The 26,310-nt window shown below is 34.7% G+C and overlaps 3 protein-coding genes across 3 annotated transcripts; 1 reads left to right on the forward strand and 2 right to left on the reverse strand.

Annotated features, from left to right (window-relative positions):
• The first annotated feature begins 527 nt into the window (after window positions 1–527).
• Window positions 528–3,657, forward strand: LOC145102664 (Pentatricopeptide repeat (PPR) superfamily protein). Its single transcript, XM_079040118.1, has one exon. The coding sequence runs from the start codon at window positions 661–663 to the stop codon at window positions 3,274–3,276; it is 2,616 nt and encodes an 871-aa protein (XP_078896244.1). The 5' UTR covers window positions 528–660; the 3' UTR covers window positions 3,277–3,657.
• Window positions 3,658–7,779: 4,122 nt separating this feature from the next.
• On the reverse strand, window positions 7,780–13,881 carry LOC145102665 (ADP-ribosylation factor GTPase-activating protein AGD1-like). The gene is made up of 19 exons (XM_079040119.1): window positions 13,347–13,881; window positions 12,321–12,397; window positions 11,967–12,064; window positions 11,794–11,864; window positions 11,489–11,551; window positions 11,371–11,415; window positions 11,214–11,279; window positions 11,051–11,098; window positions 10,872–10,967; window positions 10,743–10,784; window positions 10,442–10,651; window positions 10,242–10,373; window positions 9,956–10,162; window positions 9,788–9,874; window positions 9,288–9,608; window positions 9,060–9,208; window positions 8,744–8,834; window positions 8,173–8,654; window positions 7,780–8,093 (listed from the first exon to the last, which is right to left on the reverse strand). Exons 1-19 carry the CDS (start codon window positions 13,407–13,409, stop codon window positions 7,979–7,981), a joined length of 2,463 nt encoding a protein of 820 aa, XP_078896245.1. The 5' UTR covers window positions 13,410–13,881; the 3' UTR covers window positions 7,780–7,978.
• Window positions 13,882–17,360: 3,479 nt separating this feature from the next.
• On the reverse strand, window positions 17,361–21,639 carry LOC145102666 (signal recognition particle-related / SRP-like protein). The gene is made up of 13 exons (XM_079040120.1): window positions 21,475–21,639; window positions 21,268–21,334; window positions 21,063–21,173; window positions 20,426–20,621; window positions 20,253–20,338; window positions 19,950–20,145; window positions 19,755–19,866; window positions 19,536–19,663; window positions 19,253–19,459; window positions 19,061–19,170; window positions 18,717–18,846; window positions 18,471–18,626; window positions 17,361–17,778 (listed from the first exon to the last, which is right to left on the reverse strand). Exons 1-13 carry the CDS (start codon window positions 21,551–21,553, stop codon window positions 17,554–17,556), a joined length of 1,803 nt encoding a protein of 600 aa, XP_078896246.1. The 5' UTR covers window positions 21,554–21,639; the 3' UTR covers window positions 17,361–17,553.
• Window positions 21,640–26,310: the final 4,671 nt, after the last annotated feature.

Genomic DNA, 26,310 nt, shown 5'->3' on the forward strand with positions numbered 1-26,310 from the left:
ATGTTTTGGAGACTTTATGATACTTTGATTTTTGGATATTGTATTTGACATTTGGTTTTGATTAAAAACAATGATTTTACCTCAATTAGAAAAATGAAAATTTTCACATTGATTTCTGAGACGTTACAGAAACAAAGAATGAAACTATCACCACCGACTTACATTAGAGAGGAGGAGTGAGAGAGGGAGAGATAGAATCATAAGGACAAATTATGTGCAAAAAAATAAAATGTAGTTTTGTCATTTCACATACAATTAACAAAGTTAGTTACAAAAACCGTTTGTGTGTAATGTTTGCTCCAAAGAAATCAACCATAAAAAAAAGTTTCATATGAACTATTTTAAGGAAAAATTGAAAAGCAAAAAGATCATTTGTAAAATTTTGTCTTATAAAAGTTAGTTATAAAAAAATATTTTATTGTTTTTTTTTAATCAATAAGTATTTTTGAAAAGAAATCCTAAACACCCCTAATAATAATTATATGATTTTAATATGGATTATTTCTCTTCAAATACAATCATCAAAATGAAAATCTGTAAATGGAAGTCCTTGTTATCGAATCGAATGCTTCACCCACGTAACATCGAAGTCGAACCCCAGCGTTTTCTATCTCTCTCCCAGCGAACCTGCAAATGCGATTTACAGTCTAAGATCAAGAAATGATGAGATTATTTCCACGCGGGAACTTATCTTTCATCAACAACCGATTCGTGTTAACTTATCAATCAAGAAAATCTTCTTCAAACACCTCACGAATCAATGAGGAGACAGTCGGAGAAATCACAGCCATTCTCAGGAACCGCAACTGGCCTCACCTCCTAAATTCATCACCTAATCTTCTGAAATCCCTAAACCCAGATGTGATTCAATCTGTTCTTCACCAAAACCAACGTGCCGACCCTAATCGTCTTCTCCATTTCTTCAATTGGTCGATTCATCAAATTGGTACTCTTCAAAACCTAAAATCTTTCTTGATTCTCGCTGCGGTTCTTTGTAACTCCAATCAGTCAAGACATGCTAGTATTCTGTTAGGGCAAATGATTGAAACCCGGAAGCCGGTTTCGGATATCATGGAATCAATTGCTAGTTTTTGTGTGGAGGGCGAGGGTTTAAACTCTGGGTCTTCCTTATATGGAATGATTATTGATGCTTATAACAACAAAAGAATGTTCGATGAAGCTGTTTCTGTTGTATCAGGTATTAACAATAGGAATCATTTTCCAGATTCTTCTTGTGTTAATTCTATGATGACAAATTTATCGAAATATCATAAAAAAGAGTTAGCCTGGAAGGTGTATGACAAAATGCTTGAGTTACATATTGTTCCTGATGTGTATATATACACCAACTTGATTAGTGCTCTATGCAAAAATGGCAACATGAGTGAGGCCAAAAGGGTGTTTGTGGAAATGGGTGAAAAGGGTTGTGATCCAAGTTTGGTAACATACAATGTGCTCATTGGAGGATTATGCAGAGCTGGGCTTTTCGATGAAGCTTTTGAGCTTAAAACATCAATGACTGACAAGGGCTTGGTTCCTGATCAATATACTTACACAACACTCATAGATGGGCTATCCAAAGCTAAGAGATTGGAAGAGGCAAAGATGGTTCTAGAAGATATGTCAAAGGTAGGCACATATCCTGACCATGTGGCATATAGTGCTTTGATTGATGGGTTCATGAAACAAGGGTGTGTAGACGAGGCTTTGAAGTTGAAAGATGAAATGTTTGTTAATGGAGTCAAGCTAAATGTTTTCACATACAATTCAATCATATCTGGACTCTGTAAAGCTCATCGCTTTGAAGAAGCAATTGGAATATTGACAGGTATGAAAGAAAGAGGTACTCCACCTGATGTTTATTGCTATAATTCACTTATAATCGGTCTTTGTAAAGAAAAAAAGATGGAAGAAGTGCAGTCAATGTTAACTCAAATGAAGAATAATGGTGTTAAACCGAATTCTTTCACTTATGGATCGATAATCAATGGATATAGTAAAGTGCAGGATATGGAGTTTGCAGATAGGTATTTTAAGGAAATGATTGACTCTAATATAATCCCAGATCGTGTTTTATTTACAACTATGATAGATGGTCATTGCAAAAAGGGAAACATAAAAGAAGCATTTTCAATATTCAAAAGTATGCTTGGAAGAAACATTCTTCCTGATGTCATCACTTACACCTCTCTCATTTCTGGGTTCTGTAAGAATGGTGATATGCAAGAAGCTTACAATTTGGTTGATGAAATGAGTCAAAAAGGGGTTCCTCCAAATATTGTAACTTACAATGTTTTGATAAGTGGGTTATGTAAATTAGGTGAAATCAAGAAAGCTAAGGAGTTATTTGATGGAGTTTCTTGTAAGGGTTTGACACTCGATGGTGTGACTTATGCTACAATGATTGATGGGTATTGTAAATCCGGGAATTTGTCTGAGGCGTTTGAGTTGTTTGATAAAATGGATGAGAATGGTGTCAAACCGGATTATATTTCCTATAATGCCCTTCTCAATGGATGTTGCAAAGAGAAGGAGATCGAAAAGGCGATGTTATTATTCGACAAAATGGTGGAAAAAGGGATTGCTTCTGCTCATACTTACAACACTTTGATTGATGGATATTGCAAAATGGGAAAGATAGTGGAAGCGGATGCTTTATTGAAAGATATGATTGAAAACAAGCAAATAAAACCGAATCATGTCACTTTCACAATCTTGATAGATTGTTATTGCAAATCCGAAATGATGGAAGAAGCAGAAGATCTTTTTATCGAAATGCAAAATCGGGGTTTGATGCCAACGATTGTGACATACACTTGTTTAGCTCATGGTTATATAAAATCGGGAAAAAAATCGAAAATGATTTCGATATTTGAGGAGATGGTGGCGAAAGGTATTAGTTTAGATAAAGTGGTGTACGGAATGTTGGATGAAGATCAAGGGAGTTTAGAGAAATCTTTTATGCTTTTAGATGATTTGTTACAAAAGGGTATTTCGGGAAAAGATGTTTATGATAAATTGGTTGATGGGTTGTGTCAAAATGGTAAATTTTCTGAAGCAGTGAAATCGATTGATGAAATTGGGAAGCGTGGGGTTATGCTTAGTTTTGCTACGTGTACTACTTTAGTACGTAGTTTGCATAGTGCAGGATATAAGAATAAGTTGGAGGGAGTTTTGAATAGTATGGAAGGCTTTGGATGGGTCCCACAAGCATCAAGTTTAACTCACTTGATTGATCAAGATGTTGATTGGGAAAAAGATGGGCAAGTTGTATGAAAGTTTTGAATTTTGGGTGAAATTTTAGGTCAAGAAAATCGGTTGCTGTTTTTTGAACCAAAGAATGTGGTTCGTGTTTGTTGTGATATGAATAATAGCAATTTTCTTGATTTCGACTCGTATGATGTTGATGACAATGGTAGCAACCAATACCACGGGTACGAATGGCAGAGTTGTTATTATATGCAATTCATAGGGGCAATTTGGTCAAGACTCAAGAACTAGTACCTGGAAAATGGCGAAAGTGTACATATGACGCGAGTAAAATATATTAAGCATACAAGGCTTTAAAAAAGTTGTTGGTTGTGTTATTTTAGTTGCTTTGATTGTTTTCATGTTGTAGTTCTTTTGTTAAAAAAGATTTGGTGATGTTGCTTACAACTAACTCCTTGGAAAATTTGTGCCTTACGAAAAATAATCATTAGTTTTGAACATGTAAACAAAGATCACAAAAATGATTGAAGTTAAAACATGAAACTATTGTTTCTTATTCTTCTAATTTTGTTCATTGACATCATACAATGAATCAAATATCTTCATAAAAAAAATTCATTTTACGAATTCAACATGTTCACAAAAGACCACCGTTTCATGTCAACACAAGTTAAACATGTTTACCAAAAAAAACTCATTTTTATTACATTTATTACACCCTTTCTAGTACCCCTCGTCGACCCCAACAAGATTAACCCTTTTTAATGGCCCGTTAAGATCTTTCAAAAGGTTTCATACTTAAAACTATCACATCTTATTGTGCCATATATTCATGACTATTGTTGTTGTATTCATAGCAAATTTGTAAGCCCTTTCCCAGAATACAAAAGTACATATTTCCATATAACGTGTGTTTCAAACTTACGAAAAACAAGAGACTCAATGTACTCCACATCACAAATATTACAAGTTTAAACATTTTACTAACCCATTAGCATATTTGAGCTCTCAATGCACAAACATACCATGATAATGTACCTCAATGGATAATACATCTACATGTTGATGAAGATGCCATTGTGTCATAAAATTCAAGATAAATGAGTATAGTGGCATATGAAAACCTGCCAAAATCAAAACTCTAATGTACAATTTATATAAAACAAACCAAGAAGCAAAAAATGGAGTTGTCATTATCATATTAATTGATCACGGAGTTGTCGGTTTCATCTTATCATCTACCAAATTGAACATTATCTTTATTTCCATGTGTCAACTTTGTATTGGATGCTTGGATTTTATTTAGATAAACTATTTTAACATTATCTTAATTCATAATGATAAAAAAATGTAAATCATTATTTTTCTAGTATAAATAAAGTATAGCACCGACATATTCAGAATGCCTCATAATGAAAACTCATTGGGTTCGAATGAATATTCAGAATAGGAAGCATGGGTTGTTCAACATAATTGACAACTTGATGAAATCATCAATGAATTACTCATAGGTGGTCATCCTCCCAGAGCAAGAAGGAGGTATTACAACCGAGAATATGAGCAGGGTGAGGCACGTTCAGTGGAAGACTACTTTGTTGACAATCCAACGTATGATCAAGCAACCTTTCAACGTAGATTTCGTATGCAAATATCACTATTTCTCTTTATTATGACAATTGTTAAAGGTAATGACCTATATTTTCAACAAAGATGTGATGCCATAGGTAGACAAGGTCTTTCACCATTGTAGAAATGTACCGCAACTATATGGGCATTGACGTATGGACATTGGTAGATGCACAAGATTAATATTTGAGAATAAGTCAAACTGTACTAAGGCTATGTTTGGCGGACTAGCTGAAAAGCTAGCTGTTAGCTGAAACGCTAGCTTATGGCTGAAAAGCTAGCTGTTAAATAAAAAGTTAGCTGATAGCTGAAAAGCTAGCTGATAAAAAATAACGTTTGGTAAAACTAGCTGAAATATATAAAATTATATAAAAGGACATGTAAGAATATGTGTTTCTATAATTAATTAAGGGGTGTATTTGGAAAATTTTAAAAAAGCTCCTAAAAAGCTAGTCTAAGTAGCTTTTCAAAAAGCTAGCTTATCAGCTACTTTTTGGCTTACCAAACACGACAACATAAAAAAGCTCGAAAAATAAGCTAGCTTATCAGCTAGCTGTGACGCGCCAAACACAGCCTAAGGGATGCTTTAATAAAGTTCGTAGAAGGTGTTATTTCATGTTTCGATGAAGAGTATCTTAGACAGCCCAATGAAGTTGATTAGGCAAGACCACTTCATGTAGGGGAAGAACGTGAATTTCTAGGTATGATAGGAAACATTGATTATATGCATTGGACATTGAAAAATTGTCCCACCACTTGGGCTAGACAGTATGTAGGTAGAAACGGTAAACCAACAATCATTTTGGAAGTCGTTCGTATGACTTATGGATATGACATGCATTCTTCGAAACACCCGACACATGCAATGACATTAACGTCCCTAACTTCGAAAACACAATTTGTTTGTTAAACATCAAGAGACTGTCAGAAAAGATGTTGATCGAGCATTTGGAGTTCTACACGCTCGTTTTCCATTGACAAAATTGCAAAAATGGTCCCTGTGGTTGGCAAAATTCTGCAGTTTTGGTCCAAAACGAAATGTTGGTGCACTACTGGTCCAAAATTGGATGTTTCTATTGTTTTTGGTCCCTGTCAACATAAAAAGACTATTATACCCTTATATTTGTTTTTTTAAATTTTTTTTTATATTTATTCAAATGTTTTTCATTAATTAAATTGAGAAAAATCTCTCTCTCGTTACATGATTCATTAGAGGAAGAAATAAGGCATGTTCATCATCTCTCCCTCTCCACAACCTGCAACTAAAAACAAAAACATATGAACATCGTCTTCTTTGAGAGGAAAACGGGATTGTGTGAGAGATAGAGATGCAGAGAAATGGGTCCAGGAAAAGAAAATGGTTGCAAAGGAAGACTCGATTCACTCTTTCTCTTCCACCACCATCTCCGTTCTCTGATCATATCAACCACCATCTATCCACCGTCATCGCCATACAAATTCAGTCTCACCATCATCACCTTCATCCATTATCAGATTCTTTTTTCATAAATCTCAATCATTCAAGAATCACCATCGAGATTAGTCTAACATAAACAAGAATGAATCAACATCATGTGAGGTAGAATTGATTAACAAATTGTAAAGCAAATCGTGAATGATAAAACAGATAACGTGATACCTATTCAACCATTTCAGAACCTGATTCAGCATACCAAAACCCCCACCATCTCAATCAATTTCGAGAATCATCATCGATTATCAACCCAACAACTTATCACTACCATTATTCCTCTTGATAAACCATCTCCCAAGACACCTTAATCACCCACAATCGAACACCTTCCTTTACCCCTTTCCCGAACCACCAAACAACCCTTAAATCGGATCCTTGAGAGCTGCGATCAAAAATACATATACACACCTATTAATCGAGCGATTAAGGTTTACTGGGTTTAAAGTGGTTGACTCTTGACATATTTGAAATCGATTTCGTCCCCTGATATGTATTCAACTTCTCAATCGATTTCAAAAAGTGTGTGTGTGTGTTTGAATCCTTACTAAAGCGATGATGAGCTAAGAATTCTTCCAAATATGCAGATTGTTGTTTTAGAGGGAGAAAGAGACGAAATAGGGACAAAGAGGAGTGAATGAGATGAGAAGCGAAGATTTAGGTATTGTGGGATGGTAAGCTGAAAATGTGATTTGATGGAGAAACTGATGAATAAGATAAACTGATAAAGAAACCGATGAAGTGAAGATTTGGTTTTTTTTAGAGAGAGAGAGAGAGAGAGAGAGAGAGAGAGAGAGAGAGAAAAGGTGGTATTATTTTCTTTTTATTTTTTAATGAAAATAGTAATAAAAAGTTAAAAATAAATAAAAAAGAATCATTAAAGGGCATATTCGTCATTTCAGGTTGGGTTTGGACTAAAAACACACAAAATGTCAACCATAGGGACCAAAACCACACAAGGTATCTAAAATTGGACCAGTGGTGCACCAACATTTCATTTTGGACCAAATCTGCAGAATTTTGCCAACCACAGGGACCATTTTTGCAACTTTGTCTTTTCCATTTCTTCGATGCCCATGACTTTTGTGGGACAAGGATATGATGGGGTAAATTATGATTACGTGTATTATCATTCATAATATGATTGTTGAGGATAAACTTGTACATACTTTCATTGTCATGATCCATTCGAATTTCTAAATGACAGGTCTACAAATTGGTAACGAAGAACCTCTATTGAAGATGACAAGAAAAATTTAGAATATTCTATTGTACAAATTGCAGACCTATCAATAGAGCACAACTTCGCTATAACAAGGAAAAATAGGAAGTCAAGGGATAACCGGTACATTAGGTAGCCAATTACCCATTGCTATAATGGATAAGTAGAATTCCCTAACAAGGAATAATTTACAAGAGCAATGTTGAAATAAGAAAAAAAAATGAAAGTATAATGATATAACAAGGAAAAATAGAAAGTATATTGGTATTTCTTGCATTTAGCACATGTAAGTATTACAAAAAAATTGGTTAATGTACAGCATGCTATATCTCCTAGTTACCAAAAATTTAAGCATTTTTTATAAGTTACTATTATGTATTGTGTATAAAGTAAATATACAAGGTCCATGGTTGACCAAAATTGAGCTGTTAACCTACTAGTCCTTGGTGCTATCTCTTTGGTGCTCGTAGAAGGGCAAGGAGTTGGATATCATCAATTCCTAATTCTGACACAAGCTGACGTGGCGTTTTACCTTCCATGTCTGCTGCTAATGGATCGGCTCCCCTATCAAAAACCAATCAAACTTGTCTTACTACTACTACTACTCATATCAACAACTCCAATATACTAATAATGTTAATACCTGGTAAGAAGTAACTTTACGATTGCAAGTCGGCCTCTCATGATACCATGATGAAGTGGCGTTTGACCTTTTGAATCACAAGCATTGATATTTGCTCCATGTTGTAACAGCAGTTCCACCATGGTACAGTCAGCAGTTTGGGAAGCCAAGTGAAGAAGGGAACAACCATCTAGGGCTTCATTGGTTAAGGGATCATTAGTCCCTTTTATTGAGGCTGAAGATCTTGAGGAGGAACTATCTGTAGAATAACTTTTTAAGTAGTCACATTCGTATTCATGGTCATGGTCAACCTCAACTGTAGTTAGGTCTTGTGAGTGTGTGATGGAAACACCATAAGTGGCATTCACATCTGCATTGCATATGATGATAAGAAGGTAAACTGCTTTCTTGTCATTACAACGCACATTTTCCCATAATTGTTGTTCCAGTGTCATGAGATGACTAGGGTCTTTTACTTTTTGAATGTATCTCTTTTCTGAATACTGCAATTACAAGATATATATATGATGTTTTGGAGTTAATTTTATTGATGAACAATGGCTCAAGTAGTAAAAAATGGAAATGAACTTGCCTTTGCATGAATGAACTTTTCCTTTGTGGATATATGATCATCACAACTAGGTTTTCCAAAGGACTCACCTGATTTATCAGACTCCATGGATCTACAATCATATAAGAATCACAACATCAAGATCAAAACTTGATTCTGCTCATTTTTTTTATTAACACAGCTGTTTCGTTGGATGGAAATTAACAAAATAGAAGGAATCAGATTCCTTCATGATTGGTCGATTCCATTCCATCATACCAAAATCTAGCATTTGACATGACACTTTAGCTAACCCAAAGAAAGAGGATATAATAATTTGTATTAAACTAATATTTACCTCCAAGATAATTCATCATCAGCCTGATGACTTCTTTTTACAGTCAACATTTTCTCCCATACTGAATTGGCAAATACATTCCCTAATGACTGGAACAGCTTAATCACAGAAGGTTCCCATGCCTTCACATCAAGTTCCAAAGATCTTACCTACACAAAACCAATGCCAGATTAAAAAAAATCCCCCAAAACCAAAACCAAAAATAACAAATTCAAGGGTAAAACTGACCTTGGATATATGAACACCAAGATTGCGATGAACACCTGAACACTCAATGCAAATAAGAACTCCAAGATTTAAGGAAGCCCAGTCTGGATCAGGTGCACCACAATCAGCACACTTATCATTACCAACTATCTTTCTCAATGCATCAACTGGTTTTTCATTTCTTCCACCATATCTTAATTGTTGTGAGCTTTTACATGCACGCATCATGTTTCTTGAACTCCTATCTTTCTCACTGCTACATTCTGCAGATGTCTTCCTATCTTGACTCATTGGGATTTCTCCTCCTAAGCTACCTTCACTCGTAGGACTTGTACATAGATGCTGCACAAAACATAACAAGTTTTATCATCTTAAAAATTTAAATATGGAATGTTGCAGATAATAGCAATGTACTTATTTAAAAGATGTTTAAGTAAATAAAGTATGTTGCCTATATTGGTAAAAAGAGTGAAGTAGGTTGCTATTTCCTGGAATTTAAGGTATACCCTTTTGAAACCTACCATCTCAGGTGTTTGGGAACTTAAGAGTGAAGCTATTACTCCGTTTATTTTTTCAATCCAATCCAATTGTTCCAGTGAGCTTTCTGCCTGGATATAGTTTAGAGGATCAGAATTCAAAAGGAAAATGACAGATTATGATGATGAGAAACACAAAGAAAGTCAACTCACTTGTAAAGTGTATATCTTCATTGGAGAGATAATCCTGAAACAAAATCTCAAATCTGATTGTTCAGCATCAGGCTTTATTGTAGATGTAAGCAAGTTGACTGTGTGGCGTGCCACATCCTGCACCCCACCATGATAATGAGAAGATAGCCACCTGCTGAGTATACCAGGCCCAGGCTCAGCTGTATTACCTCTCTGTACACCAGATCCCTGAAAATTTTTATATACAACATAAATACAGATAAAGATTGTGATTATTTATCAAGAAGAAAGAATCTGATTGACTTACAGGAGGTCTGGCTAATTGCTTGCGATAGTAATACAGCATCCCTCGGTTATCAAGTACAAAGAATCTTCTCTTCCAATCTCCTCTCAAATTTGAGGAGCGTTTTGATAGGTATCCTTGTTTGATGTTTTGAACCTAAACTATTGAAGTCTTAGCAATTGGAAAATAAAGATAAGAATACAATTCTAAAAGTAAAAGAGTACCTTCCCCTCTGCACCAGACTGCATAACTGCATGTATTACTTTATGGGAGTTTCTTGGATATTGTTGTGCCATGTCACCATTACCAACAGAAATATTAGAAGATATTCTGCTTCCCACATCAATGTGTTTCTTGTACTCTTGAACCCTTTCGTTTAGTGTTTGCTGTTCTGAATAGTAGCTTTGTCTGGCTTTCTGTGCATGTAACAATACCTGTAAAAGAATTGAAAAAATAAAACTTTTGTGAAGTAGAAGTCAAAAAGAATGAAAACATTGTAAGTTCCAATTTATCAGTAATAAAAACCTGTTGGATGTAAGGCTGCATTTGAATTAACAACTCATAACCCTACAAAAACAAAAAAGGGTTATTAGTTTGGAAGAAGAAGAGAAGTGAAGAAGATTGAAAAAAGGAGAAAGAAAAAGAATGATTTACCTGTTTGAAATAATGAAGATGGGCGTCCATTGCCTCACCAAGAGATTCCACAATCTCAAATCTTTTCTTTGTTTCGACGCTTGAAAGAGCAGAAACCTGAAGTGATATTGGATATGACATTATTGCCCTTCACATTCGATAAAAGAAATGTAAATGGAGGGGGAGAAATGTGTAAATACCAGATTGAAGCGAGCTTGCTCAAATGTCATTCTTGCATTATAAAGTTCCTGGAACGTCTCTCTACCAAATTAGAATTCCAAATGACGATGTTACCCATGTATAACAAACACCAAATTATTGCATTATATTTTAAATTATTTTTATACGAGACAACACATATACCTCCTCCATTGCAGCAGCTATTTCTGTTCGAGTACTTTTTCTCAATGATAAAAACTTGTCACGTATCTGCAAACCAAAATGTGCAAACATGATGACATGTCAAATACTCAAATGTACTTACATTACATTCATCTCTTTGTATAGAAAAATTAAATGCCTGGCTATAAACAGCATCAGCCTTGTCAAAACGTTTCCTAGCTTCCTGTATCACTCAAAAAAAAAAGTATTAACAAAAATGTTGAGATAATATTATGAAATATAGTAAATTACAAAACCTTGATATCTTGTAGCTCCATATTGGTGAAGCGAATTAATCTATCGCTTAGTGTATGCTCAATCTGGAAAAAGACAAATGATAAAGAAGATATTAAGATTAAAAGTGTATGCTCAATCTGGTATAAGTGTTGCAAATTCCATAACTATGCTATTTTACATATGTAAATGAAAGATCTTTTTCATATAATGATTATATTGTAAAAGCTAAGTTTATGTCCACTAAAAGTAAATGACCCCATTGTGTAAATATGTAGGTGCTTGAGTGGTATTTTGGTAAAAAATTGAAAAAATAAAAAATTAAGACCTTTGATCGAAGACTTTCTTTATATGTCCCAATTTCTCTTAAAACAACTGCAAACTTTATCATGTCAGGACCTGGGAACATAAAAACAAATGGTATTACAAAGTTTTTTTAGTCAGTGTAAAAGAATTCATCCTAAAGCTACACTTTATTTAACTGAAATTTTTTAATTTTACCTCCAAAAGCCATAGAAATAGGATCAGGTCCTCCACCAAAACTTTCAAGGGAGCTTGCAAAAGCAGCATCCCTTTCATTTGCTTCTGTTAGGCCTTCTCTGTAAAACCCAAAAAGAAGAAGTAACATTTTCACAAACACATGGTGGGCATGCAGCTAAGTTAGAGCAAAAAATGATCAACAATGCAATCATGGTAGAATATTATTGTTATTGTAAAGATCTTTTGAATTGTATGTAAGTTTTTTGGGGAAATGTAAGTGTTTTGTATCTGATCTATTTCTTTTGTGGAGTTTAATAAATTTGGATGGTTAAAAGGTGTGAAAATTGCTAATACAAGAAACAAATAAATCCTTACGTGTACTTTCGACAGCCTTTGTAGAATTTTGAACCTCTCTCCCTTAGTGTCTCTGCAATTTCTTCCAAACACTGGATCTGCATTATGGAAAATTATACATTCACAGTTATATACTTGAGAATGTGAAATACTTTGTCAAGGAAAAACCGATGTCTTTCAAGTATACAAAAATATTGGAATACATAAACAGCATTTCAATTATTGTAAGCACATATATACATTTGAAACATGCTTAAGGCTAACTAAATGCAATGGATTATGGCATTATGCAATGCTAGTCAGGTTGCTCTCAGCTCTATGTAAGACTAGAGATTTGTAACTTACTTAATTGATGCTTGTGATATTGGAATTATAACTAAAATTGATACTGGAATCATGAAAAAGTTTGTTTAGGTTAGCTTGTTAGTGTTGGTAGGGTTGTCAATTTGGTAGTTCATTTTGTTAATTTTCTTTTGTTGATTTACTTATTCTTCAAATTCGTATTCAAATCATAATTGGCCACTGTTTCAAGCATGTATTTTTAACTTTTTCTGTGAATTCAATCTCTCAGTTTTAATTGACATCTAAAACGTAAATCTCTAGTATACAAGTTTACATGAATCATAAATGTGTTGATCCTGTTGGTAAAAATTACTCTGTTTGCAATCTTTCAGCCTTTATGATTAATAAAGTTGAGGAACATAACAAGTAAAATGGAATGACTATTATAACTCAAAGCCTTATTCATAAGAAAACAGAATCAACTTTCTGTAAAGTGGTAAAAGAGGTTCAAACCAGAAAGTAATTATCTACAAGGGGATGGTTTGATGAATCAAAATGCAACAAGATAAGATATTCACTTTCTATTATACAGCTTACCACTTTGGCATCGAATTAAACCAACATGTCCCCTCATTGAACAACAATACTATCGATTTGATTGACAAAAGGAGCATACTATTTCTCAAAGACATAACAAACCACAAAAACCATAAACAACATGCTTTCAAATAGGTAAATCAAAATGCTACAGATAGCATCACAAACCTGTTGACGGAACATTGGGGAATCGTCGAGTTTGGAGAAATACATCATTGCCTCCTGCTGCATTGATCCCAACCTCCAGCATTAGGGGGCACGCAACTACTTCTGAAATAATATAATCCTCTTCTGGGACGCCCTAATTTCGATCACAAAATGAGAATGGATACCCACTCTTCAATACATCTTCTTCTTCCCGACCCTTCAGTCTCGATCAATTCAGAATGAAATTGAATAATAGGGTTAAATACAATTGTATGATCGTGGCCTTCAGAATCGATGACGGATAGGAAGGATGTAGGAACAATAACAGGAACGAACAACGTAGAGAGAGAAAGAGTGAGTTTGGGATCATTTTTGAACGAAAGATGCGGGAAAATAGGGAGGAGGGAAAAACAGAGGTAGCGAGTTTTCGTGGATGCCATTAAAGTCTCCGATGTTTCCTGTGTTGCTCCTACTCTCTGTTGAGATATCAAAGTTAAGCCGAAGGGTTTACAAGGGGCTACGGGCATCTACGGTGGTGCGCGCCAAAAAGCTGTAACATGCAAACAACCAATAACAATTTTTTATTTATTATCATAAAATTCTACTTTTGACATCTTATAGATTCTCATACCATTAGTTTGATTATTGAACACACTTCTTAAAGTACATGATCTAATGTATTTTTAAGTGTAATAAATGGTAATAATAAGAGTAAATTACATTTTTGGTATGTGGTTAACACTCTTCGACGGTTTTGGTCCAAGTTTTGTAAATTGATATGAATAGTCCTTATAGTTTCAAAATGCATGCTTGATCCATTTGATTGTTAGCTGGTAGGTCGGTCAATTGCCCTCGAGGCCATTCTTGTCTTTTTATTTGTCTCTCTACTCATGTGCATATCCATTATGTAGCACTGAGCTATCCCTCAAATTTTACCGTAAAATGTAAATTTAATGAAAATTCATCGAAATTTGTAGAAAATTTGTCACAAATCTGTCACGAAGCCGTTTATAGTTCATCATAAAGTCTGATAATTTAGTGTAAATTCATCGGTTTCATGATTATTTGGTGGCGGAAACCATGGGCGGCTCAACCATTTTGGGGGCTCTAAGCAATCCAAAATTTTGGGGCCCTTTGGCCTTTACTATACTTGGAAATCGAAAACGGATGAGTTGAATATTTTGCAAAATCAGCATCGGTAGAAGAATGCAAAGTCGTTTCAGCTTCATGAGTGCAGCCATCGCTGATTTATTCTTCTGCTTCATTTATTTTGTGGTTACCGGATTGGAATTTTTAATGGACTAAATCTTTGGACTTTGGAGAATATGGGGCCCCTTAGAATTAGGGGCCCTAAGCCCTACCTTAAAAAAACTCTACATAGAGCCAGCCGGAAACTTCCTTCGAAAATGAGTATTTTTTCTAGTAGTATAACCCCTAAAAAATTGGTGCAACCCCTGATTTTTTATTATGAATCCGCTACTGCTTCTATTCCAATCATCTTTGCCAAACCTAGAGCAACTCCATAATCTTATACATTGGTTGAGGTTAGTCTAGGATATGACGATAATCACATTGCTTCCATACACACAAATAACAAATCATAATCTGGTGTTTATTTGGATGATCGATATACATCTTCGAAACTATATAAGAGAAGATAAAAAGGGAAGAACATAGTATAAGGGGAAAGATGGTTGTTTCAATTCATATAGACGTTAGAAGAGACATGTATAAAGATAGAAATGTTCTCATGTAAGGATCACACTAAGGCTTTTAATGGATGGTCGTTAACCGTAACGACTAACGACTAAAGGGTCAAGTGTGTAACATTTTGAAACCATAATGACCATCAACATCAATCTTTCAAAACTTGGAATAATCTGTAGAAGAGTGCCAACAACATGACCAAATTTGTAATCTACTCTAATAATAATATGATTGTGTATACAAAATAAAAACATATTTTTATTGATATATTTACTATAAAGTTTTGTTTTTATTTTATAATATTCTAATATATATTTTGAAAAAAGTATACTTAGTAATAATGATGTTATCTAAATACAAAACAATTTGTATTATTATGAAACCATAATGACCATCCACATCAATATTTCAAAACTTGGAGTAAACTACAAAGAGTGCCAACAATATGATCAAATTTGTAATCTACTCTAATAAAAATATGATTGTGTATACAAAATAAAAACATATTTTTATTGATATATTTACTATAAAGTTTTGTTTTTATTTTATCCTATTCTAATATATATTTTGAAAAAGTATACTTAGTAATAACGATGTTATCTAAATACAAAACAATTTGTATTATTATGATTGGGTAAATTTATTATAAAATATAATATCATAGTAAATTTTTTAAATATATAATTAGATTGATTTTTTAAAATCGGTTATTTTAATCAAATAAATTTTAGTAGTACAATGAGGTTGTAATTGTAGGGTTCCATTGAAATTGCATAACAAAATTATGATAATCAAACATGAATCAAACAATAAATTTGCAAGTAATCTTTTCAAAGCTTTTGTATATTATTGAATTTTGAACTTGTGAGTTGTGAATCAATTCAAATCAAAGTTAAAAGTAATGAACACACAAGTAAGTAATTCTATTTATGCTCAAAATTGATCTGGACTGTAAGTTGCTTACAGTGAGCAGCTCCAATAACGAAATGTTATGAGCGTGTAAAAGAACAATACAAGATTCATGAGATAAAGTTGCCATTTTGGATCGGTGACTTGAAATAATTGCTTAAACCTCTAATATTAAGTTCTAAAACCACATGTTTAAGATCTTATTAAAATGACATAATGGAATTATGATAATCAAACAATAAATTTGCAAGTAATCTTTTCAAAGTTTTTGTATATTACTGAGTTTTACTATGAACAAGAGCTTTGGGTTTAGCTCAACTAAACTAATTAGGAGCTTATGGGAGGGGTTAAGTCTTAATCACATCATTAAAACCTATATATAATGGGTAAATACAAAGAATCAATAATAGTCAAACACTACTATACAAATCAATATATAAATGCCACATCAATCAAATATTATTTACTTGACAGTAATGAAAAAATTAAAATAACTAAAATATTTTGATGCCTTACATTTGGCTATAAAGTATTTTCTAATCAACTAAGCACCCGGCTCCAGAAGGACATAAACTTTTTTGTATAAAATAGGCAAATCATACATAAGGAGAAGGTATTTTAGTAAAGAAAATAATAATCAAGCTTGTAAGTGTACAATCAATCAAGAGATATAATTTTATATTAATAATAAAATATAAAACCATATTTTAACCAATATTTGATTATAAACTTAATTTATAAATACATTCTCTAATAAAAATGAATTGAAAATATGTTGTTTTACATACAATTTAGTAAATTTACTAGTAAAAAGATATCAGGTATGTTTGATAACGAGCTTTTAAAAGCTTTTATCTTTTAGCCGTAAAGAAACTTGAATTAAAGAAAAAAAATTTGTTTAGAATTTCACTTTAACAAAAAACATTCAATCGAAAAGATATTTCAAGTAGCTTTTGAAAACTATAAACTTTTATATTTTGCCATTTTACATGTTAAAAAAATTTACACCTATTATTATGACACTTTCTCCTACAAACAAAAGCTACAACTTACAACTATCAGCTAGTTTTACCAAACATATCTGAATACAAATTCTACCTCTAAATATAATTATGGATCATATTAAAATCACTCCCTATGGCTTTTATATAGCTTTACGTCTAATCAAAATACACATAATCATTATAGTATCCATACAAATTGTTGATTTGAAATCACCAAAAATATTTTTATAGATAGGAGTTTCTTAAAACTATAAGATAGGAAAGGCTTGGAATAGAGCCACACCATAGTATTTTAAAAGAAAGTGACATAACAATAGAGTTCTTAGATCTACTACCATCACATAAATAGTCTCCTAGTATTGATCAACTATTGGTTTCCAACCCTTTTCAATTCACTACAAAAGCTAATCTCATATCTCATAAAAGTATTATTGTTCAATTTCACTCTTCAGAAAATGGTTCACAAAACAACACACAGTATGCGACAATACAAAGAGCCGGGAGATTTAACTTACAAAACTGTCCAAAATCTAACAAGTCTGACCAAAAATCAACACAAAGTAAAAAAGTAAAAATAAATATATTATCCAAATTCTGATTTGTATAAATTAACCCCAAAGCCTACTAATAAAACCACCCTTTTTGTCTTTCTTCATTCTGTTCTCAATTGATGGGAAATCAATTGTATTATAAGCAAGGTCCAGAACAATTGGGTTACGAGGAATTGCTTGAAAAGATGGCTGGAATGCTGCAATACGTGGAGCCACCCTTGTGCTTGAATCAGCAACAGCCGACTCATACGCATCCAACTTCTCAACCAGAAACTTCTCACCCTGAAATTTTTAATCCGTCACATGTATGTTTAGACTGAAAACTTTTGCCAAAATTACTTAAATGCCCCTACTCACATTTTGTGATTTCAGACTGGAACTTTACAGAAAAACACCAACTAAAATGCCCCCTTGTCATATTTTGTGATTTCATGACTGAAACTTTGCCAAAACTACTAAAGCGCCCCTAATCATATTTTGTGATTTCAGACCCAAACTTTGACAAAATTACTAAAACGCCCCTAATCGAACTTTGCATGTTTAGACCGAAACTTTGCCAAAATTACTAAAATACCCCCAATCATATTTTGTGATTTCCAGACTGAAACTTTGCCAAAATTACTAAAATGCCCCCAATCATATTTTGTAATTTCAGACTGAAACTTTGCCAAAATTAATAAAATTCCCCTAATCACATTTTCTGATTTTAAGACCAAACTTTGCCAAAGTTACTAAAATGCCCCTAATCGGATTTTGTAAGTTTAGACTGAAAATTTGCCAAATTACTATAACGCCCCTAATAATAATTTGTGATTTCAGACTAAAACTTTGCCATATTACTAAAATGCCCCTAACTGCATTTTGCAAACTTAGACTGTATCTTCTTTTAAAACGACTAAAATGCCCCTAATCATATTTTGTAATTTTAGACCGAAACTCTGCCAAAAAAAAAACAAAGAAAAGGTGTTTCATACCTTCTTATCATTCCCATTTGCAGATATTGAAACAGCAGAAATCTTTTTTGAAAGATCATTAGGAGCCTTCTCATGTTCCATAATCCCCATTGCATGTTCAATACAGCTGTTGGATCTGCAATCTTTATATAATGTCTCCAATTCTTTCACCATTGCCTATTATTATTTTAAAAAAAAATAGATATATATCATTTTATTAATAAATTTTATTTTTATTTAGTTAGAAGCCTGAAAAAGGGTAAACACCTGATCATGTGTAGCCACACTTTGAACTTTCTTTAGGGCTTTTTCAGAGAGAGAACGCGCAAGAGAAAACAAAGAATATGCTTCTGTCCTCTTCCCAGCTGAACTATAAGATTTACCCAAGAAAAAACACCTGCAAAAAAAAAAAAATATATATATATATATATATATATATATATATATATATATATATATATATATATATATATAAAGAGGTGTTTGGTTTGCCCGGAATTGGAATTCATGATTCCATTCCATGGCGTGTTTGTGTTTGGTTGCAATTCCTTTGACAGATTCCATTCCTTCCAAAAACATTATAATATTACAAAATCAAATGTTATGCAAACCTTTCTGCTCGGAAGATCAAACTTTTGAGTTCACATTCTTCAGATAATGCAACTTCTTCCTCTTTTCTATCTCTTCCAGAACTCAACAAGTCAGAAAGATCTGCTGTATTCTGAAATTAACAACAAAATAAAACATATATCAGCAGCAGCAACAAAACAATTATCATTTAAAGACATTAAATGAATGATTACCTGTAAAAGAAGATCATACAACCTCACAAGTTCTTCAGGTTTTGTAACTTTTTCATTTTTTTCATCACGTGTCTTGCTTAGTTTACTCTTGGCAATACTAACCAACAGCTGATTGCGTTCAATGGTACGTTGCCCTAATACAGCACCTATAGCTTTATCAAGACCACTCAAATCATCCTTCATGTTTTCAGAATTACCAGCATTCGCCTAAAAAAATAATAAAAAAACCCCATCAGAAAACATATATATATTTATGGATATATAAAAAAATCTCATTAAATACCAAGTCACTACGAATGGAGCTTCGGGCTTCATGATATGCAGCAAAGATTTTGTCAAAAACAGCAAGTCTTTTCTCAGATGGAAGAGCACCTTCCTTTCGATCATTAAGCTCTTTCTCCAATTCCTGAGCTGAAAGGGTAAATCCGGAAACTGATTAAATATAGACATACCCCCAAAGCACTGAAGACAGATAAGTGATAACTGATAAATGATAACTAACCTTTCAAAATGGAAACGCGAGTTTTGGCATTTGATATTGGAAATCTATGCCCTAGCCAATGAAATTCTGTCATGGATGCAGCTTGTTGAGATCTTGCTTCATCCATAACAGCCTGGATTTATCAAAAAAAATGAAAACAATGGAAGAAATAAGATTTGTGGGAAGTTAAAAAGGTATTCAAATTAATAGCATTACCTCCAATTTAGCTTTAAAAAGGTCAAGTGCAGGTCCTTCAATTTCTCCAATGTGTACAAGTTCAGAAGCTTGTAAATTTGACTCTCCAATTTTGTGCAAACAGTATCGTATACTTGGTTCTAGTTCCTCAACACGCTCACGACACAAAACTTGGTTCTCTAAATCTCCATATTTTCCAAGTTCCTCATACACAACCCTATTTCATATCAGTTTTGTTTTAGTATCTTTAAAGATAACAAACTGTTACAGATGTATAATGATAAAAGAGAAAAAGTTAGGTATGTAAAAGATAAAATGACTTGCCTAGCACTCTTGAAACTCTTCAATGCAATATCCCAATTCTGGTCTTGTTCAAATAATAAATTCCCTTTCATATATGAGGCATAAGCCTGCAAATTGAAATCAACTTGCTTAGTGGAAAGGGTGAAAGATAGTGAATGAATTCCTGTTATATAAATATGTCAAAAACTTAATACCTCAGCTTCTAGTGATGTTCTAGAATCTCCCTTGATAGAACATAATTCTGCAAAAAGTGTGGCCCACTTTACTGCTTTACGCAACCGACCAATCAGGTAGCTTCTTTGACGTGCATTTGGTCCATCAGGGAGTTGTCTTTTCTCCATGGCGTGACTCCATGCTCTTTCTGCTGTGTAGAGAACTAGATGGAGAAACCTGTTGAAGGTCCAAAAAAGGTGTTAGTTTCAAATTAGACAACTTATTGAATAATGACCTTTATCTTCAATCCATGCATCAGTGTCTAAGTTACTTCTAAAATAATTTGGATGAAATAACTTAATTCTTAGAGGAACCTATGATTAATAGTTGCAGATGATGCTAGGTTCAGTAACAACATGCCCTACTGCTCAATCCTGAACCTCTAGAGATCCCAAACTTTCTGTTTCTTTGGATCAGTAAATGGGGAAATGGGATCCAAAACTGCAACCTTGAAGGCATTACCACATCCCATGCAATTTATACCATCCCTATTAAGTTCGACTACCAATAATCTCATTGAATCATTCCTCATTGCAGTTCATCATCATCACAAGAAAAAAGAAATCCAATCCAACAACCAAAACTCAGGCCATAAACACGAACCACACATTAACATACCTAACTTCAGTAACAGTAGATGCTGTGATGGACTTTTTGGTATATTTTCCACGCCCATGTGTGAACTTCAACGATTTGTACAGTCTCCTTAACCGAGCAGTGCAATATCTCCTGTAATTGCAAATCCAGATAAGATTCGTAAATGCCCATGCGTATCTCTTTAGAAAAAGCTAAAACCTAGAATCAATACATATATCGACATTACCGATAGCGAGTGTAGTCCCCAAAACGTAATCCATGCTGCATCTGCGATGATTTTAGAAGCTGCAGCACTGCAAAAGCACCGATTATCTCAATTCACATAAGATTTCTACTTCAATTAAATCATCGACACAAGTAGACAAGTTTTGTTCACAAGTAATTGCGTATGGTGCGTGTGAATACATGTGTTTGTGCGTAATTAGGGACAGACCGTTGATTGAGAACTTGGGATTGGTACTGATCTGATCATCGACTTCCATTGAAGACACATCGCTCTTCTCCTTCGCCATTAGAAATTCTTCTCAGATGGATTTAGAAGCGTCCGGCGGCGGGTTCCGAGTTTTGTGACGGTATGTTGTTGTCACTCTCTAAAATGCGCCTAGTACGCACATGGACATAGTTAATGAGAACGGGTCGGGTCAAATCAGCAAAACGCCGGATCACAGTCGAAACTCTTTTAACATTTTTTTTTTTTCATTTTTAACATTTTGACCAATATTGACTCGTTTCTATATGAATTCCATTGCAATTTTCCTATTCGAGTCCGACCACCTTATTCACATATTGAAGTAGCGGCCATGTAGTATGTACGTACGTTGCAAATTGTAATGAGTATCTCAATCTCATATTTTAAACATTATTTTTGAGGTTAAATTCATACAAACCCTACAAACTATTGATTATAATTTAAAAGGTTCAGATGTAACAATCCAAAAACAATCATAAAATTTTTCGTTTTAAAAACCAATAGTTTCATTCACCAGGTATCACAAAGTGAATCACAAAATAAATTGTCAACAAAACATCAAAGTACAAATGAAAACAAATGAGGAATCAAGAGGGTAATGTTGTCTCATCACATCGGATTCTTCCATTTCGTACCGGAAGTACCTGAAATCATAACATAAACTGTAAGCACAAAGCTTAGTGAGTTCCCCAAAGTACCTGTGACAACTCGAAATTTCTATCTTATAACAAACCTTGCATTCAATCAAAGTCAAACCTACTGTTGCTAATTTTTAGCAGTTTTGGAGTCAGTTTGGGTGTTTTGATCTTAAATACATCAGAGGTAATCATAGGAAGTATACTCTAGAGTTAATTGCACAACACTTAAGTCTCAAAACTCCAAGAGTTTGGAGTTTACGGCCATAACATGGAGTTTAAGGCCGTAAACTCTAAGGTATAAATATGACACTTAGTCATTTTTACCATTTTCAAGCCTGGAACTCATTCTCTCTCAAGTATCATCCGAATTTCTCACTAGATCTTCAACTTTGTAAATGATTCCTTCCTTGATTAGTTGATATTCTTCAATATCTAGTGTTTTTCATGATTTCATCCATGAAATCTCTTTCATTTGATAGATCTTCAAGTGTTCTTCATTTCACCAAGAACACATACTAGTGTTCTTGAGCCTTAAGCACCTTTACAAGCTTCTATATTGTAAGTACTATTGTCTTAGCTTGTTATATACTTGAATCATCTAGTTTACACCTAGAAAACATCAAAAGAATACTTCGTTACATTTGTGGTATGGTAGATCATGACTTAACACTCACCGGCTCCAACACTACATCGCTTATAGCCTACACCAGTTGGGCGAGTTGTCCCGACACTCGTTGTTCGATATCTGGGTACTACATCTTTATGGGAAACAATCTCTTTTCTAGGTCCTTTAAACGGTATACCACTATTTCCAGATCGAGTGTCGAAGCCAAGTACCAAGGGGTTGCAAACGTCGTCTCTGAATCTTGTTAGCTACAAAACCTTATATGTGTATTACATTACCCCCCTCGCAAAGCAACCATTGTCTACTGTGATAATGTGAGCGTTGTTTATTTGTCAACCAATCTGGTTCAACATCAACGCACTAAACACATAGAAATCGACATCTATTTCGTTCACGAAAAAGTAGCTAAGTGTGAAGATTGTGTCTTTCATGTGCCATCACGGTTTCAAATTGCCGACATCTTCACAAAGGGACTCCCATGTGCTCTATTCGACAACTTTAGATTCCCAACATCCGGCCACCTATCGTTTCGACTACGGGGGCGTATTAGCCATAATGATGAAATTATATTGTAAGTATGTTCTTAACTTAGATTAAGTCAAACATTTGTGTATTATAAAGACCACTGAGATTGGTGGAATATATACGGAATATTTTATCCACTTTCAAAAATAAAAATGTTTGACTATTCCGGAACGCTTGTTCGGAATCCTACTCTGGTATCCAAGAGTTCGCTCCGAAATGAACTATTCCGAACAAAATGATTATATATATATATATATATATATATATATATATATATATATGTTGGAATTTATATATAAAGGAATTGCAAGTTGGCAATTTCCTTTGTATCCCACATTGGTGGGGGGAAGAAACTTTTGAGGGTTTATAAGCCTATTCCCTTGGTAAGCCTTCAAAGGCTTTAGTGGATCAAAGGAATGGGCCAAGCCCACGCGCGCGTGCCTAGCCTAGCACTAGCCGACGCCGCGAGTGCGCGATTTAGGCGCACGACGCATCGGTTGCTGGGAGCTGAGGAGCTTTTGTTTTTTGGTGAGTTCGGGTCAAGCCGGTTTGACCGACCCGGTCAAATGGTTGACCGACATTGACTTCGTGAAGGATAAGTCATCGGGGCATTCTAGAAGGATCAGGAAATGGCTTGCTTAGAGAGCAAGTCGTCGCCCTAGGGTTTCTGGGGCCGGCCTATGGGGGCCCGTTTTATGCCTTCTAGGGTTTCGATACCTATAAATATAGCCCCCTAGGAGCCATTCAGAACACACACGAATTCTCAAAGCTCTCTCCCTCTCTCTGCGTTTTTTCTTCTAGTTTCCGAGTAGTCGCTTTGTGTTTGTTGATTTCCAGTGTTGTTGGAATATCAATCTAGCTGCATTAAATCCTGGGGTTTTACTCTGTTGCTTACAGCCTATACAAGCGAAGTAAAAAACTTTAAGGATAGGAATCTGATCCGTGCAGTTGCTTCAAGATCAAGTCAGCAATCAACAGGTCGGTTTTACTTTTCTGTCTTGTGTTTAATTCGTCCAATAACAGGACAGTCTTCTTCTACCTTTCTTATAATCAGATCTAAGCGAGAAGGATAGATCTGGTTTCTGGACGAAACTTGGTAAATTTAATAATAATAATTGAATTTATTATTCGCAACTAATCGACATATAATTCACAATATTATTTGTTGGTTTCCTTGTGTGTCTTTTAGTTTGATTAACAATACTCTTAAAGGTTTTTTACTGTGATAAAATCATCAGACTAATGGACACTACTGCTAGCCTCCACTTCATGAACCAAGAGTTTGCCAAACTTGACCAATTCGATGGTCAAAACTACACTCGTTGGGCCGAAAAGGTCAAGTTCATGCTTCATGTCTTGAAGCTCTCCTTTGTGTTGGACCCAAAACTGCCACCGATTCCAGATAATCCAATTCCCAAGGAAGGGGAATCTGTGGACCCAGCGGTCATTGCAGAACTAGAAAAGCAAAGGATTCTGCGTAGAGAATCCGAGGAATTGTGTGTGGGTCACATCAAGAATTCCCTATCTGATCGGCTCTATGATCTTTACTCGCCGGTCAAAGATCCAAAAGAGCTATGGAATGCGTTGGAACTTAAGTACAAGGCACATGAGGAAGGTACTAACAAGTACCTTGTGTCCAAGTACTTTGAGTTTCAAATGGTTGATGACAAATCGATTATGGAGCAAGTGCATGAACTCCAAGTCATGGTCAACAAGTTGAATGCACTCACCATCTCTCTTCCAGAACTCTTTTAGGTTGGTGCGATCATCGCAAAACTGCCACCCTCGTGGAAAGATTTCTCTAAGAGAATGATGCACAAGTCTGAGGACTACTCCTTGGATGATCTGATGAAACACCTCCGCATTGAGGAGGAAACTCGCATCAGGGACAAGAAAGGTAAAGTTAGACAAAGTGTGCATCAAGTGTCAGCTGGGAGTTCTAGCCACAAAGGCAAATCTGGGGGACAGAACAAGAAGAACTTTGGACCCAAGAAACAAAGCTTCAAGAAACCGGGTCATCAGAATCCTAACTCAAAGCCAAAAAGGGTCGGTCCTTTCCACGTCTGCGGAGAGATTGGGCACTATGCAAGAGAATGCAAAGATCGCAAATCAGTACCGGTTGCACACGCAGTCGAGAAGGTGACTGACATGGTGGCCAGTGTGAACCTTGGAGAAATTTTCATGATCTCCTCTCTTACTCGAGCAATCTGTGCTCGAGGTTGGTTCGTGGACACTGGAGCCACTGTGCATGTTTGTGGGCATCGAGAAAGCTTTAGCACCTACCACCCCATGCCACAAGGGACGGTTGTCGTCTGTGCTGACGGCCACAGAGCTGAAGTTCTAGGAAAGGGTGATGTTCGGTTGAAGTTCACACGTGGTGAATGGGTGACTCTTCGAGATGTTCTTCATGTTCCTACCATCTCGAAGGGTTTGGTTTCTGCGGACAAGTTTGACAAGGGTGGGTTCAAGATGGTGCTTGAGAGAGGCAAAATTGTGATCACTAAAGGTAGAAAACATGTTGGGAGGGCGAACAATACTTCGGGAATGTATCGCTTGTGTCTTATTGATGAGGGTAATGTGAGTGTTCCTAGTGTTGAGTGTGGTGTTTCTAGTGTTGCTAGTGTGCCGGGTGTTGGTAATGATGTAATTGATGGATTGGTTGCTAATGTGAATGAAGTGAACTTTTCTAGTTATATTGTTTGTTCAATTTCTTTATGGCACAAACGTTTAGCTCACACTAATGTTAAAAACATTGAAAAAATGCAATCTAAAGGTATGTTAAAATATGACACAAAAGATTTTGAAAAATGTGAAACATGTGTAAAATCAAAGTTCACTAAGAAACCATTTCCATCAGTTAAGAGAAACACATCTTTACTTGAGTTGATTCATTATGATATATGTGAGTTAAATGGAATCCTTACTCGAGGAGGAAAAAGGTATTTCATCACATTTTGTGATGACTTCAGTAGATATCTACATGTTTATTTGCTAAGATCAAAAGATGAAGCT

The sequence above is a fragment of the Lactuca serriola genome, chromosome 4 (genome assembly GCF_051521515.1).
Source record: "Lactuca serriola cultivar US96UC23 chromosome 4, Lser_US96UC23_V15, whole genome shotgun sequence".
NCBI lineage: Eukaryota > Viridiplantae > Streptophyta > Magnoliopsida > Asterales > Asteraceae > Lactuca > Lactuca serriola.